Here is an 18,421-nt window from a genome sequence, read left to right on the forward strand (position 1 = left end):
GTTGTCCCAGTCCATCTCTGGAAATGTCTATTCTTGTTCTGTAAGTTCATAATTGCTATTTTCACCAGGGATAAGTCAAAACAGTATGTCATAAGGTTGGAATGTCTTGGTGTTAAAATATTGTGCCCACCTTTAACTTTTTCCCTCCCTCCAGTATACACAGACATGGATTCACCCTCACGTATAACATTTAGAAATTAAAGTTTAGAAACCATAGTCAAGTTCTAGTCTCTAGAGCAAAACAGTAGGGAAAATATTTAGGATCTGGGATTAAAGTGGTCCTTTTCCTTTACAGGTATTTCTAGAGTCACACAGAGATCAAGATATACCTCCCCTAGGTTGCAAAGTAGAGGCATCGGGGCATTTTATAGGTAGTTGACAGGCAGAAGGTATTGTAACTACTGCTTTATGTTATCCAATTGAGACAATTTAGAAGAATATATCTAATGAAGTTGGTTAAGACCTATGGCTTATGTCAGGGGACTTCAGACTTGTCCCTTTTATGACTTGTGGACTTCGACTCCCAGAATTCCTCAGCCAGGCATGCTCGCTGAGGAATTCTGGGAGTCGAACTCCACAAGTCATAAAAGGGACAAGTTTGAACACCCTTGACTTATGTGACAGAGGTAAGGGAGTTTTGCCCCCAAAATAACATCCAACCTCAGTCAGCTTAGCAGAATCTCTGCCCAAGATAGCCTACAAACGTGGCCCATTTATGTCTTTACAATATGTTTCTTCCCCTAAAGGGACTGCAAGTCTTAAAAAAGTCAAAAACCGTTTCATCTCCCTGCCATCATTTCTTCACACAACGGATGCAAAATTTCCAAAGCTGATTTATTTGAAAATTCACTATTTTTCTCAGATGGGTGTCTTGCTGTACCATCCTGAATGATATGCTTGGCTGTGTAGTGCAGTCCATTGCAATTTTCTGTGGTTATTTGGTAAATTCTAAACCAGGGGTAGGCAACCTTGGCTCTTTTATGACTTCTGGACTTCAACTCCCAGAATTCCTAAGCCGGCCACGCTGAGGGAAAAGGGAGAGGTTTCCAAGCTGAGCCATACTGTCTCAGGAATTCTGGAAGTTGAAGTCCATGAGTCATAAAAGAGCCAAGGTTGCCTACCCCTGGCCTAGGCCGCTTTATGACTCGTGGACTTCAACTCCCAGAATTCCTGAGCAAGCCACGCTGAGGGAAAAGGGAGAGGTTTCCATGCTGAGCCATGCTGGCTCAGGAATTCTGGGAGTTGAAGTCCACCAGTCATAAAAGAGCCAAGGTTGCCTATCCCTGGTCTAAACCAAAGGAAACTTCTTTTGATAGATAATTCCACTTCATGTTTACCTTCAACTGTGGTCTGCTCTTGTAGAGCAGAGTTCTCGACTTACAACAGTTGATTTAGTGACTTGTTAAACTTACAACGGCCCTGAAAAAAGTGACTTAGGATAGCTTTTCACACTTACGACCAGTGCATCTCCATACTTACGTGATCAAAATTCAGACACTTGGCAACTGACTCATGTTTATGACGGTTGCAGTGTCCCGGGGTCACATGATTGCCTTTTGCAACCTTCCGACAAGCCAAGTCAATGGGGGAAGCCAGAATCACTTAACAACCAAGATTACTAACTTATCAAATGCAGTGATTCACTTAACAACTGCGGAAAGAAAGGTCGTAAAATGAGGAGAAAAACTCACTGAACAAATGTCTTACTTAGCAACAGAGCCTTTGGGCTCAGTTGTGGTCATAAGTCAAGGACTGCTTGCATTAGGGGAGTCTCCTTCCAAACAAAATCTCAGCAAAATCTCCCAGGCTAAGAAAGTTCGTAGCAAACACCGCGACTATCCCACATGTACCACTGTCCTCCAGCCTTGCCCAGAAAGATTGTAATAAACTCATCTAAAGCCACAAGGACCGATTGTAAGTCACCTTTTTCAAAGCCGTCGTCACTTCAAGCGAATGGTTCAAGTCGAGAACTTCCTCTTTTCATACCGTGAAACGCACGGGTTTGTCAGCCCCCTCCAAGCAAGGAGGCTTCTACCCCACTCAAAACACATCCGCAGGGGTGTCCAAAAAGGCAAGGAAAATGGCTGCCGCCAAGGGGTTGTCGTCTTGCCTTTTTGCACCTGTCCTCCCTGCAGAGGTCTGTGATCGTATCCCGTGGATTTAGCTAATTAGAGAATCTGCCGTGCCCGGAAAAGGCCGGGCTGGCCCTACCAATCTTACCTGTGTTCGTGAGGTATGGTCGAATTCCAGGCTTGGCACTCGATCCCACTTTTTGTGACCGATATATTTCCCCTGTAGGTCGCTCCTTTGCCAATGATACAATTTCGAATGTAGTCTGTCAAAAATCGGTGAAACAGAGCCTGCTGATTGGTACCTTCAAAAGTCTTGTTTCACTCAAATATGCGTGGATGTTAACTACGGGGTAATGAAACACCTGCAAGAAAACTCCTCCTCTTCCCTCCTCCTCTTCCTCTTCCTCCTTCCTCCTCCTCCTCCTCTTTGCTCTTTCTCCTCCTCTTCCCTTCTCCTCTTCCTTCTCCTCCTCCCTCCTCCTGCTCCTTCCTCCTCCTCCTCCTCCTCCTGCTTTCCCCTCTTTCTCCTCCTCTTCCCTTCTCCTTCTGCTCCTCCCTCCTCCCACCTCCTGCTCCTTCCTCCTCCTCCTCCTTTCCCCTCTTTCTCCTCCTCTTCCCTTCTCCTCCTTTTGCTCCTCCCTCCTCCCACCTCCTGCTCCTTCCTCCTCCTCCTCCTTTCCCCTCTTTCTCCTCCTCTTCCCTTCTCCTCCTTTTGCTCCTCCCTCCTCCCACCTCCTGCTCCTTCCTCCTGCTCCTTCCTCCTCCTCCTCCTGCTTTCCCCTCTTTCTCCTCCTCTTCCCTTCTCCTCCTTTTGCTCCTCCCTCCTCCCACCTCCTGCTCCTTCCTCCTGCTCCTTCCTCCTCCTCCTCCTGCTTTCCCGTCTTTCTCCTCCTCTTCCCTTCTCCTTTTGCTCCTCCCACCTCCTGCTCCTTCCTCCTGTTCCTTCCTCCTCCTCCTTCCTCCTTTCCCGTCTTTCTCCTCCTCTTCCCTTCTCCTTCTGCTCCTCCCTTCTCCCACCTCCTGCTCCTTCCTCCTCCTCCTCCTCCTTTCCCCTCTTTCTCCTCCTCCTCTTCCCTTCTCCTCCTTTTGCTCCTCCCTCCTCCCACCTCCTGCTCCTTCCTCCTGCTCCTTCCTCTTCCTCCTCCTTTCCCCTTTCTCCTCCTCTTCCCTTCTCCTCCTCCCTTCTCCTGCTCCTTCCTCCTGTTCCGTCCTCCTTCTCCTTCCTCCTTCTCCTCCTTTCCCCTCTTTCTCCTCCTCTTCCCTTCTCCTCCTCCTTCTGCTCCTCTCTCCTCCCACCTCCTGCTCCTTCCTCCTTCTCCTCCTCCTTTCCCCTTTCTTCTCCTCTTCCCTTCTCCTCCTTCTGCTCCTCCTCCCACCACCTCCTCCTTCCTCCTGCTCCTTCCTCCTCTTCCCTCCTCCACACTCCTCCTTTCCCCTTTCTCCTTCTCTTCTTCTCCTTCTCTTCCTTTCTCCTCCATCCTTCCACCTCCTCCTCCTACCTTCTGCTCCTTCCTCCTCTTCCCTCCTCCTTTCTTCTCCTCCTCCTCCCTCCTCCTTTTCCCTTTCTCCTCCTCCTTCCTTCTCCTTCCTCCTCCTCCTCTCCCATTTCTCCTCCTCTTCCCTTCTCCTCCTTCTGCTCCTCCCTCCTCCCACCTCCTGCTCCTTCCTCCTGCTCCTTCCTCCTCTTCCCTCCTCCACACTCCTCCTTTCCCCTTTCTCCTTCTCTTCCCTTCTCCTTCTCTTCCTTTCTCTTTCTCCTCCATCCTTCCACCTCCTCCTCCTACCTTCTGCTCCTTCCTCCTCTTCCCTCCTCCTTTCTTCTTCTCCTCCTCCCTCCTCCTTTTCCCTTTCTCCTCCTCCTTCCTTCTCCTTCCTCCTCCTCCTCTCCCCTTTCTCCTCCTCTCCCTTTTTCCTCCTTCTGCTCCTCCCTCCTCCTGCTCCTTCCTCCTGCTCCTTCCTCCTCTTCCCTCCTCCACACTCCTCCTTTCCCCTTACTCCTTCTCTTCCCTTCTCCTTCTCTTCCTTTCTCCTTCTCCTCCATCCTCCCACCTCCTCCTCCTACCTCCTGCTCCTTCCTCCTCTTCCCTCCTCCTTTCTTCTCCTCCTCCTCCCTCCTCCTTTTCCCTTTCTCCTCCTCCTTCCTGCTCCTTCCTCCTCTTCCCTCCTCCTTTTTCTCCTTCCTCCTCCTCCTCTCCTCCTCCTCTTCCTCCTCCTCCACCACCACCACCAAGCTTAGAGGGCCCCAAGGACCCCACAGTTCAACCCTGTGCTACAAACATTCTCTTCCAACGATGGAATGAAATACGCTCCAGTAGAAAGACTGAAAACCCTCATTCTCTTCCACCCCATCCATAACCCACAGGTGAGACCTGGTCTCACCTGCTCTGCATAATCGCATGGAACCCTTGTCCAACCCTCTCTTCCCCCCCCCCAAAAAAAAAATATCTGCAGCGTGGCTAACCCAGGTTAGCCGCTTACCTTTCTTTTCATAGAGAATGAAGGCGCTGTCGTGTTTCTTCCTGACGCCATTTTCTAGGCTCGTAAAAGATAACCAGTGGCAACGCTTGTCTGTTTTGTCAAACGCGAAAGCCCTGGATAGGAAAAATCAGTTGAACAGTTAACTTTTGCTAGGATATACGGTTTTTGTCATCACATAATCAGATGGGAGAAAATATCAGAGATTAGGTTAGAAATTGCTATAACTTCACCTAAGCAATCCTCTTCCTCCCTCTTCTTCCTCCTAGGACAGGGGTAGGCAACCTTGGCTCTTTTATGTCTCATGGACTTCAATTCCCAGAATTCCTGAGCCATCTGAGCCATCTGGCTCAGGAATTCTGGGAGTTGAAGTCCACGAGTCATAAAAGAGCCAAGGTTGCCTACCCCCGTCCCAGGATATATGGTTTTCGTTATCACATAATCAGATGGGAGAAAATATCAGAGATTAGGTTAGAAATTACTGTAACTTCACCTAAGCAATCCTCTTCCTCCCTCTTCTTCCTCCTAGGACAGGGCTAGGCAACCTTGGCTCTTTTATGACTCGTGGACTTCAATTCCCAGAATTCCTGAGCCATCTGAGCCATCTGGCTCAGGAATTCTGGGAGTTGAAGTCCACGAGTCATAAAAGAGCCAAGGTTGCCTACCCCTGTCCTAGGATATATGGTTTTCGTTATCACATAATCAGGTGGGAGAAAATATCAGAGATTAGGTTAGAAATTGCTGTAACATCACCTAAATAATCCTCTTCCTCTCTCTTCTTCCTCCTCCTCCTCTTCCTCCTCCCCCTCCTCCTCTTTTTCTTCATCTTCTGCCTCCTCTTCTTCCCCTTCTTTTTCTTCTTTCAAGAAAACTAACATTTGCAGTGAAAGTCTACTTTCATTACAATCTGCAGGGCAGTTTTTAAATCTTAGCAGACCGGTAAGACTTTGCTACGTTCAAGAGATCTGGAAAGTTTACAATGCACCGAGATGCTTTGCACAAGCTTCAGATCCATCATAGCTTTGCTCAGCCGATGATGATAGGGCTCCGAAGTGTGTTTCCTTCGAATGCAAAGAAGTTGTACCTAATAGACTGAAAAAAAAAACAGAACTTGAAGAATGTAAACAAGCTTTTTCTTTGGGCTTCACTCCAGCTGGACCCAGTTCCAGAAGGACTGAGAAGCTGCCGAGAATTTAATTTATGAGCAGGGGAGGTCTTGGTGATCTATCATTGGAAGTTTTGACTCTGATTTCAAAAATGATCACGTGGAAAGGAAGTAGGTTTTTTTTTTAAAAAAAAAATCTGCAGAAGAGTAATCTGTGTGGGAGTTGAAAATGTTACCGATAATTGGTAGAGTCTTATTATTCTTCACTTCTTCTGAGTCTCAACCAATTAAGTATCAGTTACATCACAACTTCTAGATGTGGCCCAGAATCTGTCATACTCAAGAAAGTTTGAGAATCTCAAGCTTTTTATCCACCCCCTCATGAAGTCAATACTCTAAACAGAAAGTATTTGTTACTTCCACGGGGAAAAATTTTTTTTTTAGAACAAAGCTATAGGCTTTGTTTTCATTTTTAACCATTAAATGCACAAAAACCCCAACTCTCTCACACTCCATGCAAGGAAAAAAACAACAGCATTGCTTAAAGATCTTGAAATCACAGTTCTTCGATCCTTCCTGTTTGGGAATATGTGTGTTTGCACACAGGCTCACTTGCTTCTTCTTAAAATGAATTCCCCACCAATTTTTTTTTTAAGTTGAATTGGTTGCTTCAAGCCAGAAGTGATCTGGACTCTCATGAATTAAAAAGAAGACTTGCTTGGTTCAGTGGGGGATTTAGATTATACATGACTACAGGCAAAGAAAAGGGACGTGGTGGCTCAGTGGGTTAGGATGCTGAGCTTGTCAATCAGAAGGTCAGCAGTTTGGCGGGTCGAATCCTGAGTGCCGCATAGCAGAGTGCCTGTTACTCGTCCCAGCTTCTGCCAACCTAGCAGTTCAAAAGCACATAAAAATGCAAGTAGAAAAATAGGGACCACTCCGGTGGGAAGGTAACAGCGTTCCGTGTGCCTTTGGCATCTAGTCATGCCGGCCACATGACCACAGAGACGTCCTCGGACAAGCGCTTGGCTCTTCGGCTTTGAAACGGAGATGAGCACCGGCCCCTAGAGTCGGAAACGACTAGCACGCCTTATAGGCAAAGAAAAAAACAGGCAGGTGTCAGGGAGAAATATTAAGCAGTGGGACCTGTCTCCCACAGTGGTAGGTGCTCCATCACTGGAGGTTTTTGAGGAAAGATTGGACAACTGTCTTGAGATGGTATGAGGTATCCTGCCTTTGACAGGAGGTTGGATTGGAAGACCTCCAAGGTTCCTTCCAGCCCTATGATTCTAGGACTTCCTATGTTGCAAAAAATGCCTAAGAAAACACAACTGCACAAAGATGCCATTGATCTGGTCAAGGTCTTGAAAACCCTTCATTCTTGTCATCTCTGAGTTTTAAGATCAGAATCTCGGGTTATTTCTCCGATTCTAGTTTTCTAGTTAAGTTTGGAACAATACAAAGATGATAACAATCATAAATGCAGATAGAAACAAAGGACTTAAGAGCAATGGACCTCTTTAGAAGTTATCTCCACTCAGCTTCTGGACTGCACTCAGGAAAAAAAAGGGTCTAGGGCAATTTGCTGTGATCAACTCACCATGGCCATCTTGCTATGGCTGTCTTGCCATGGCCATCTTGCTGTGGCCATCTTGCCATGGCCAACTCACCATGGCCATCTTGCCATGACCAACACACCATGACCATCTTGCCATGGCCAACTCACCATGGCCATCTTGCTGTGACCATTTTGTCATGGCCCTCACCATGGCCAACTTGCCATGGCCAACTCATCATGGCCATCTTGCCATTGCTAACTCACCATTGTCAACTCATCAAGGCCATCTTGCCATGGCTAACTCATCAAGGCCATCTTGCCATGGCCAACTCATCAAGGCCATCTTGCCATAGCCAACTCACCATGGCCATCTTGCTGTGGCCATTTTGCCATGTCCAACTCACCATGGCCATCTTGCTGTGGCCAACTCATCAACACAATCTTGCCATGGCCCACTCACAAAGGCCGTCTTGCCATGGTCGACTCACCATGGCCAACTCATCAAGGCCATCTTGCCATGGCCAACTCATCAATGCAATCTTGCCATGGCCAACTCACCATGGCCATCTAGCCATGGCCATCTCACCATGGCCAACTTACTGCAGGACAACTCATCGCTTCCAATTCATCCTGGGACAACTTACCATGGGACAAACTCAACATGATAAAATATTATCTCCCCACTGTTTCTTCAACATTATTTTCATTTTTTGTCCCTTTCCCCCAAAAAGGAAACATTGTCTAAGAAACTCTGCTGGATAACATTTATCGTGTTGAGTTATCCTGCGTGGAATTGTCCCATGGTGAGTTGGCCATGGCAATATGGCTGTGTTGAGTTGGCCACAGAGAGTTGTGCCATTCTGGGGGGGTGGGGGGGGAGAGATAGCTTTGTACCATCCATCACCAGTAAGTGACCTGAAAACAGAATCCAAGTCCTACAAATGTCTCATATTGGCTGCCTGCTTCTCCTGAAATGCTCTCCTAAAAAGCAGGATGATCAGAGTGTAAAATTCCTTACTTGCAAATGAATAAAAGTCCTTTACTTCGGTTGCATCTCTTTGCACACTGTTCCGTCGTATTTAGCAGCTTTGTTTTCACTTTCAGTGCCTTGTCTATCCTTATCAATGAGGTTTCCGCTGTTTTCCGGTAGTCATGAAGGGGATTTCTTTTCCCTTTGTTTTCTGCAAAAGGAACCAACAAACACATCTGTCCATTTCGTCCTTCCAAGACAGTCAACCTGATAAGGAGAACTATATTATACAGGTAGTGCCCCAACTTAGCGTACAATACTCATTTAGCAATCGTTCAAAATTACAGTGGCACTCCAGAAAGTGACTTACAACCGGTCCTTCCACTTACATCCAACGCAGCATCCCCTCACAGTTGTGTGTGTGATCGAAGTTTGGGTGCATGGCAAATGGCCTGCACAGGTACTAACTGTACAGTAGGTAGGTAGGTAGTTACAAAGGCACAAAAAAGTGACTTATGACCATTTCCCACACTTATGCCTCTTGCAGCATCCCCATGGTCACTTGTCTCTAGAGATTCTCAGTCGGGAGTATGAATGGATTTCATATAAAATCTGTATGAACGGATTTCCAGACTACAGGAACCGTTTGCGCCCCAGTTTGAGATGCAGACAACACAGACTCATCCCCAACAGCTGGCACCTGTCTTCAACCATGAAGGGACACAGGGCAGAAAACATCCTGCAACCATGAAGTCTCCACACACATTTGCACTATTCAGGTGACCCTGAGGACACGGATAAACCTCCGAGTGGCCTCAATGACTCTCCAAAATAAGGCAAATGACCAGCTGTCTTCAAGGAATATAAATCCTTCCACTCCCCACCATCCGATCAGAGCTAAAGAAGCTTCTTGGATAAGAAGCAGAACATCTTCAAAGAAAAACAAGAAAGTCCAGTTGCCTCTTGAAAAAGCACCTTTGGGACAACCACGATCACATGGTTGACATTCAGATGCTTGACAACTGGTTCATACTTATGATGGTTAGCATCCCCGGGGTCAAGCGATCCCATTTTGCGAACTTTTGACAAGCAAAGTCAATGGGGAAGCCATCTTCTCTTAACAAGCGTGTGACTAACTTAAGGGACTGCAGTGATTCACTTAACAACTATGGCTAGAAGGATCATAAAATGGAGCAACGTTCACTTCACAGATGTCTCACTTAACCACATAAATGTTGGGCTCGATTGTGGTCGCAAGTCGAGGAACAACTGTATTTGCAACAGCTGTGGTATCCTGGGGTCATGTGATTCCCCATTCGCAACCCTCTCAGCTAGCTTCTGGCAAGCAAAGTCAATGGGGGAAGCCAGATTCTCTTAACCACATAATTCACTTAAAACAAGTGCAGTGATTCATTTACCAACATATCAGAAAGGCCATAAAATTGGGCACGATCCACTTAACCACCACCTTGCTTGACACTGAAGATTCTGGTCTCCATTGTGATCATAAGTTGTCATATTAATTGCAGGAATTGGGCATGGCCAGTCTACAGAACAGAAGCACTAGGGCAGGCGTAGGCAACCTTGGCTCTTTTATGACTCATGGACTTCAACTCCCAGAATGCCTGAGTCAGCCACACTGAGGAGAAAAGGGAGAGGTTTCCAAGCTGAGCCATGCTGGCTCAGGAATTCTGGGAATTGAAGTCCATGAGTCATAAAAGAGCCAAGGTTGCCTACCCCTGATCTACTATTGTAAGTTGAGGACTACCTGTAATGACAAGCAAAATGATGTCCCACAGCAGGGGTGGGCAACCCTGGCTCTTTTCTGACTCATGGACTTCAACTCCCAGAATGCCTGAGCCAGCACGCTGAGGGAAAAGGGAGAGGTGTCCAAGCTGAGCCATGCTGGCTCAGGAATTCTGGGAGTTGAAGTCCACGAGTCACAAAAGAGCCAAGGTTGCCTACCCCTGGACTAGGATGACATGGTAGCAGTATTCCAGTATTTGAGGGGCTGCCACAAAGAGGAGGGGGTCGAGTCAACTTATTGACTCGACCCCCTTCCGACTCCTTCCGACGCGGGTTAAAGACCCACCTGTTTGAACAAGCTGGCCTGGCCTGATGGGGAGTTAATTTGGGTTTTAAATATTTGTATATTTTATAGTTTTATCTTGGGCATTAATTTAATTCTATTTTAACTTTTGTAGTTTTGTATTTTTATCATATGCCCTGTTCACCGCCCTGAGTCCCTCGGGAGAAGGGCGGTATAAAAATTTAATAAAACTAAAACTAAACTAAACTATTTTTCCAAAGCACCAGAAGGCCAGACAAGAAGCAACAGATGGAAACTAATCGAGAAGAGAAGCAACCTGGAACTAAGGAGAAATCTCTTAATAATGAGAACAATTAGACAGTGGAATGCTTTGCCTCCAGAAGTTGTGGTTGCTCCACACTGGAGGCTTTTGAGAAGAGACTGGACAGCCACCACTCTGAAATGGGTATAGGGTCTGCTGCTTGAGCAAGGGGCTGGACTAGAGGACCTCCACAGTCCCGTCCATTCTGATTGATTGATTGAAAAACAAACAAAGTCCAGTTGCCTCTTGAAAAAGCGCCTTTGGGATTTCAGTTCAATGGTTTTTCATACCAGCAGCCTGCTCACTTCAGAGGACCGGTATCTCCCCATGTCAACCCATTATTTTGTATCTGTAAGCTAGAGGAGATCGTAAGTGGTTCAAAGATGCTAAACGCAACCAGCGTGCCTGTCCAGCCCAGCATTCTTAGATCGTTCGGGCCAGTTTATCTCACTTCCCTTGCCTCCCATGGAAACCAGGGATGAGAAACACAGCACCGCACAAAAACATCTCAGACCATTCTTCAGGATCTGGAGGTTCTCAGTCATCCAGCTCACGATTGTCACAAAGGTGCTTTTTAGAAAAGTCAATTAAAAAAAATCTGGTGTTTTTTCCCTTGAAGACCTTTCGCTTCCCGTCGAAGAAGCTTCTTCAGTTCTGACGGAACGGTGGGGAATTTTGAAGCAAGAACTGAAGAAGCTTCTTGGATGGGAAGCGAAAGGTCTTCAAGGGGAAAAAAAAACAAAAAAAAGTCCAGTTGCCTTTTGGGGGGGGGGGAAAGAAGCACCTTTGGGATTCTTCAGTATCATCTTAAAATAGCTTCTCAGACAAAAGAGTAGAACACTAGGGCAGGGGTAGGCAACCTCGGCTCTTTTATGACTCATGGACTTCAACTCCCAGAATTCCTGAGCCAGCCACGCTGAGTGGAAAGGGAGAGGCTTCCAAGCTGAGCCATGCTGGCTCAGGAATTCTGGGAGTTGAAGTCCACGAGTCATAAAAGAGCCAAGGTTGGCTACCCCTGCCCTAGGCCTAGGCCGCTTTATGACTTGTGGACTTCAACTCCCAGAATTCCTAAGCCAGCCGTGCTGAGGGGAAAGGGAGAGTTTTCAAGCTGAGCCATGCTGGCTCAGGAATTCTGGGAGTTGAAGTCCATGAGTCATAAAAGAGCCAAGGTTGCCTAACCCTGCACTAGGGGCTTACTTGATGGATGGTTTTGGAAAATATATGTTTAAGTTGGAACGAAATCCTTCAATAGAGGTTCTATGTCCACAAATATTTGTTAGACAATTTGGAGATCACTGACTGTGCTGTTTTGTTTGGGTGGTTTTTTCCCCCCTGAAAAGAGTTACAGAAAAAACAATCCTACAAAACTGAATCTGGGTATCATTTATGTCTTCGAAAGGATTCTTACAACGTTCCCCCACCTCTGCCAAAATAACGAAGCAACTACAGTTTTGATATTCTCTCGTTATAGCCTAGGGACCAATTTTTTCCCCTCCAACTGAATCTCAAAGCAGATCAGATCAAATCAGATTACCTTTGAATTTCAAACAGCGAACTCAAATCAAAGCACACTCTTCTTTCAATCTCAGGACCCCAGCTGAAATCAAATTAGCGCTGACTCATGTTTTCTTAGCATCTAAGAGGGCTGGGAATTTCTTTTAACAGGATCACAGTCAAAGAAAAAAAATCAGTTCTTTTCCCCATACACTGCTGTTCCCAACAAAAAATCTTCTCTAAATGCAAATTATTTATTTGAAAAATCCAGGAAGTAGGGGGGAAAAAACCAATATAAGAAGGTTTGACTTTCCCGCGGAAATGGACAACTCCTATTTCTAGAGCGAAACTAATCTGGGCAAAGATATAAGGAGAATGGATCTGGCCAGATGTGTGATTTCAGAAGAAGCACCGATTTTAAAATGATACTTGCAAATCCTTTTTCCTGCTGTCCCCTGCCAAGAGATTACCAACAACCTGTCCTTCATTAAAATAAAAGCATAAACCCTCAGAAGAGCTTGTCCTTACAACACTTGGAATACTGCATCCGCTACAATCTAAAAAAGATGTTGAGACTCTAGAAAGAGTGCAGAGAAGAGCAACAAAGATGATTAGGGGGATGAAGGCTAAAACATAGGAAGAACGGTTGCAGGATTTGGGTATGTCTAGTCCAGGGGTAGGCAACCTCGGCTCTTTTATGACTTGTGGACTTCAACTCCCAGAATTCCTGAGCCAGCATGGCTCAGCTTGGAAACCTCTCCCTTTCCCCTCAGCATAGCTGGCTAAGGAATTCTGGGAGTTGAAGTCCATGAATCATAAAAGAGCCGAGGTTGCCTACCCCTGGTCTAGTCTAATGAAGAGAAGGACTAGGGGTGACATGATAGCAGTATTCCAGTATTTGAGGGGCTGCCACAAAGAAGAGGGGGTCCACCTATTCTCCAAAGTGCCTGAAGGCAGGACAAGAAGCAACGGATGGAAACTAACCAAGGAGAGAAGCAACTTGGAACTGAAGAGAAATTTACTAACGGTCAGAGCAACCAACGAACAGAATAGCTTGCCTCCAGATGTTCTAGGTGCTCCATCACTGGAGGTTTTCAAGAAGAGCTTGGCTAGCCATTTGTCTGGAATGATGTCTCCTCCTTGAGCAGGGGCTTATGCTGGAAGACCTCCAAGGTCCCTTCCAATTCTGTTATAAACCATTGTTGTGCTCCTCAGGGCTTGCCACGCAAGACCCCAGATCCATGATTTGACTTCCTTTTGAAAAGCCAGGCGAATGGGGCTCTGCCTCACTTCTGAGTCATTAACACCACTGTGAAGTGAATCTGGCTTCCCCCATTGATTTTGCTTGTCAGAAGGTCATAAAAGGAGATCACACGACCCCGGGACACTGCGACCGTCATAAATATCTCGAGTCTGTTGCCAAGCGCCTGGATTTTAATCATGTGACCATGGGGGATGCTGCAGTGGTCATAAGTGTGAGAAACAATCATAATGTTCTATTCCAGCCTACGACTGGCCCTGTTTGAGTGTCAGGGACAACCCCTTTTTATAGTCAACAGGCTGGAAAAAACCCAACCAAATTTATTGACAAAGAAATCAAAAGTTCAAACAAGAGTGAAATGAAAAGTTCAAACAAGAGTTAAACCAAAAGTTCAGACAAGAGTTAAACAGGAATTAACAGACCAGGACTCTAGCAGAAGATCTTCAAATGGTTGCCTTCAGCAACCAGCACCTCCCACACCTTCCCCTTTTATCAGCAGTCCCAAGGCGTGGCTTCTCATTGCCTTCTCCCAAGTTGCCTCATTGCCTTCCTCTGTTCTGCTCTGCTAGATTGCCTCCTGCTCCTAGCGTCCCTGAACAAAGCCAGCTGTGGATCGTCTTCTTCCAATACCTCGTGCTCACACGGCTGAGTATGATGAGGAACAAGACGGGAGGGGCCAGGCTGAGAGTCCTGCAGTGCATCAGAACCTCCCTCTGACACCAAAGGCTCTCCAAACCCCTTCTCCTCCTCCTCCTCTTCAGAATCATCAGACCCAGCTGCCGGAACCACAGGATGACGCTGAATCACAACAGGGGAGAATATTCCCCAGCGTGTAGGAAAAGGAAGTGAAGGCTCTCTTCCTGGACTCCATTAATCAGAATTCATGGACTGATGGGACATGCAACATACCTTCCCTTCCTGATTGAGGCGGGACAGGCTGGTGTAAGGGGAAGAATATTCTGCTGAAGGAAAGACAGCTAGAGATCCCAGCAGGGACAAGCTCTCTGTCCCCCTTTCATTCAGACAGTCCTTGGCTAACAATCGCAATTCAACCCCCAATTTTTGTTAAGTGAGTTTTGCCCCACTTTACAACCTTTTTTGCCACGGTTGTTAACTGAATCATGGCAGTTGTTAACCTAGGAACACGGCCGTTAAGTGAGCCTGGCTTCCCTACCGACTTTGCTTGTCAGGAGGTCGCAAAAGGGGATCAGGTGACCCCAGGACAACGCAACCGTCAAACACCAGCCAGTTGCCAAGCATCTGAATTTTGATCACGTGACCACGGGGAATGCTGCAACAGTCGTGACAGTGAAAAACAGTCATAAGTTACCTTTTTCAGCATTATTGTCACTTCGAACAGTCAATAAATGACCATAAATCAAGGACTACTTGACTACTTGTCTAATCAACAGTAGCGGCCAAAATTGTGGAAACATTTTGGGAAAAGTGTGTATTTGAGGTTTGATGGCTAATAACACCGCTTTTTTTTTGGAGTAGTACCATAAAATTATGTATCAATGGAAAGATAGTTTAATCAAGAATGGAATGCAACAAAGCTTGTTCAATTATCTGTACTGTATTCCATGAAAAGTTATAGCCAAATAACCAGAAAAAGGAAGCACAATTTGCTTAGGTTGATATCAGGTAGCTTTCCTTCATCTGATTGTAGCCAATGAGCAAGAGTGTTTAGGGAGCCAATCAGGTGTCATCTTGTTTTGGCAATGAGCCAATCAGATCGCAGTAGGATCCGGTTATTGATGTCGTGTATTGAAGCTGAGAGGAGGATATTTGTCGGTGTGTTATGTGATGGCTATCAAGTCGGTTGGGGTTTTTTGTGTGTTCTTTCATTTAGTGAGCTTGTAAAACGTAATAAAATTAAAGTAACGGTGCAAAGAGTTGACTGGTTGCCCAGAAGGCGATGTCAAATAGTATTATTATGTGAACAAGGCTACAGTTATAAAGAAATTAGAAGAAAAATTGGTGAAAACTTAACCAAAGGTGGCATTTCTAACTATACACTTTTCCCAAAAGGTTTCCACAATTTTGGCTACTATTGTACCTGAATTTTTGAATTTGTAAAAAAAAAAAGTTTTCCTTGAATATGACATCTTTCTTAAGTCCAAATTCCAAACTGAAAAAGGATTCCTACAGACCTTGTTCTCTACAGGAAAGAATCAAAAAGAGGAATACACAAGTATTTTTTTTAAATAAAATAAAATAATAAAAAATAAAATAAAATAAAATAAAATAATAAAATAAAATAAAATAAAATAAAATAATAAAATAATAAAATAAAATAAAATAAAATAATAAAATAAATAAAATAATAATATAAAATAATATAAAATAAAGTAAAATAAAATAAAATAATAAAATAAAATAAAATAATAATAAAATAAAATAATAAAATAAAATAAAATAAAATAAAATAAAATAATAAAATGAAATAAAATAAAATAAAATAAAATAAAATGAAATGAAATAAAATAAAATAAAATAATAAATAAAATAAAATAAAATAAAATACTAAAATAAAATAAAATAATAAAATAAAATAAAATAATAAAATAAAATAAAATAAAATAAAATAAAATAAAATAATAAAGTCAGAGGAGGCTTTTGCACATGGAAAGTCCAGATTCACATCTTCTCTTCATTGTGATGTTGAACAGGATGGGTGGTCAGGACCCCTCCGCGCCTCATTTATTTTTGCAGCATTGCTGCGAGGACCAAACTCCACTCAAGGGCTTCTCGGTGGTCAAATTCTGCTAGCGTTTAAGAAATAAACACTGAACGGCAATTATTCCAAATGGGAACAATATCAAGCACCCCAAATGGAGCCGTTTCTTAATTGTCTTCCCTGGTTTGCATTAGGATCTTTGAGAGATCGAGCTGATTTCACTGTGGCAAAGAAGCTGCATAAGATGTTAATCTCAAAGTAACTTAAAAAGGGCCCGGTGCCCAAAATATGTCATTCTGCTGCTCATAAAACATACCCTCGGCTCTCTTTTCTGCAATCCTGCCTTACTTCCTCTAAAGAAGCTGCACCAGCAAGAAGCCAAGCATGTGTCAGAAGTAATCGGATTTCAGCAGAAGTTTCCTAGAAGGATTATTTTAAAAAAACAACAGAGGAACAATGCATCAAATCGCTTGTGGCATTGCTCTGTTATTTCTGACTTATATCCTCAGAAGGTGAAAGCTAACACTGAATCACAACTCAGCATCACAACGTACCTTGCATGTATTGAATTGGGCTGTAATATTTAATATTTTTTTTAATTTTTGTATGTTGTATGTTTTTTTAATTATGTATTGCCCTGTACACTGCCCTGAGTCCTTCGGGAGAAGGGCGGTATAGAAATTAAATAATTATTATTATTATTATTATTATTATTATTATTATTATTATTATTATTATTATTATTATTATTATTATTATTATTCAGATACAGGTAAAGTCCTTGATGTATGGCTGCAATTTTAGCCTAAAATTTCCACTGTTAAGTGACAACATTTGCTAAGTGAGTTTTGACCCATTTTACGACCTTTAGTGAACGCAGTTGTTTAAGCGACTCACTGCAGATGATAAGTTAGTAGCCCGGTTGTTAAGTGAATCCAGCTCCCCCACTGACTTTGCTTGTCAGAAGGTCGCAAAAGGGGATCACGTGACCCCAGGACACAGCGACCATCGTGAATATGAGTCAGTTGCCATGCATCTGAATTCTGATCACATGACCTTGGGACCCAGCCATGGGCATAAGTATGAACCAATTGCCAAGCGTCTGAATTTTGACCACCTGATCCTGGGGATGCTGCAAAGGTTGTGTGAAAAATTATCCTAAGTCCCTTTTTTTTCAGTCCCCTTATAACTTTGAACGGACACTAAGCGGAGTGTTGTAAGTCCAGGACTAGCGATATTTTAGCATGTTTCGGATTGGCTAGTCTAGTGAAAAGAAGGACCAGGGGTGACATGATAGCAACAGAGATGATTAGGGGGATGAAGGCTACAACATACGAAGAACAGTTGCAGGATTTGGGTATGTCTAGTCTAATGAAGAGAAGGACTAGGGGTGACGTGATAGCAGTATTCCAATATTTGAGGGGCTCCCACAAAGATGAGGGGGTCAACCTATTCTCCAAAGCAACAGAAGGCAGGACAAGAAGCAACGGATGGAAACTAATCAAGGAGAGAAGCAACCTAGAACTAAGGAGAAACTTCCTGACAGTTAGAACAATTAACCAGTGGAACATTTTGCCTCCAGAAGTTATAAGTGCTCCATCACTGGAGGCTTTTAAGAAGGATGTGCCCAGAGGTTCTTTGGTTGTAAAATGCCTGGGTTGGCTTGGTTTCACTATAGATTCTTTATTTTTATTTATCAAATTTATATGCCGCCCATCTCCCTGATAAGGGGACTCTGACTAGCAATGCTACCGTAACATTAATAAAAGGTAAAGGTTCCCCCGCACATGCGTGCTAGTCGTTTCCGACTCTAGGGGCCGGTGCTCATCTCCGTTTCAAAGCCGAAGAGCCAGCGCTTGTCCGAGGACGTCTCCATGGTCATGTGGCCGGCATGACTAGACGCCAAAGGCGCACGGAACGCTGTTACCTTCCCACCATAGTGGTCCCTATTTTTATACTTGCATTTTTACGTGCTTTCGAACTGCTAGGTTGGCAGAAGCTGGGACGAGTAACAGGCGCTCACTCTGTTACGCGGCACTCGGGATTCGACCCGCCAAACTGCCGACCTTCTGATTGACAAGCTCAGTGTCCTAACCCACTGAGCCACCGCGTCCCTGTAACATTAATACCGCCATCTTATTTCTTTGTTTTTAATATACATTTTTAAGTGTCTAAACGTTTCAAGCCACTTCTGTAACAATAACGCCATTCTAATCATGAAATACCAAAAGTGAAATTCATTTTTTTTCCAGCTTTGAGCAAAAAGTGGTTTCCAAGTAGGAGGGGGAAAAAAATCAGACATTTTTTTTCCTCTTTAACTAAAACAGTCACATCTTATTTCCTATTTTAATAAACTTGCATTGGCCACCTTTGAAATCTCTTGGGTGACAGAAATGGCTGAACCAAGACTGGAAAATTACAGCAATGGACGTTGCTCGAATTTTCCAAAGCAACC

At 44.4% G+C, this 18,421-nt stretch overlaps 1 protein-coding gene across 1 annotated transcript in view; it reads right to left on the reverse strand.

Moving 5' to 3' along the window:
* HGF (hepatocyte growth factor) overlaps window positions 1-18,421 on the reverse strand; it is a gene marked incomplete at its 5' end in the record, with an annotated part of 73,459 nt that overhangs the window by 39,130 nt on the left and 15,908 nt on the right. Inside the window, 3 exons of the mRNA XM_083366622.1 lie at window positions 2,221-2,335; window positions 4,551-4,663; window positions 8,229-8,391. Coding sequence (XP_083222748.1) covers window positions 2,221-2,335; window positions 4,551-4,663; window positions 8,229-8,391 — 391 coding nt within the window. The remainder of the gene's footprint in view (window positions 1-2,220; window positions 2,336-4,550; window positions 4,664-8,228; window positions 8,392-18,421) is intronic.

The sequence above is a fragment of the Vipera ursinii genome, assembly GCF_947247035.1.
Source record: "Vipera ursinii genome assembly, chromosome: 6".
NCBI classification, from domain to species: domain Eukaryota; kingdom Metazoa; phylum Chordata; class Lepidosauria; order Squamata; family Viperidae; genus Vipera; species Vipera ursinii.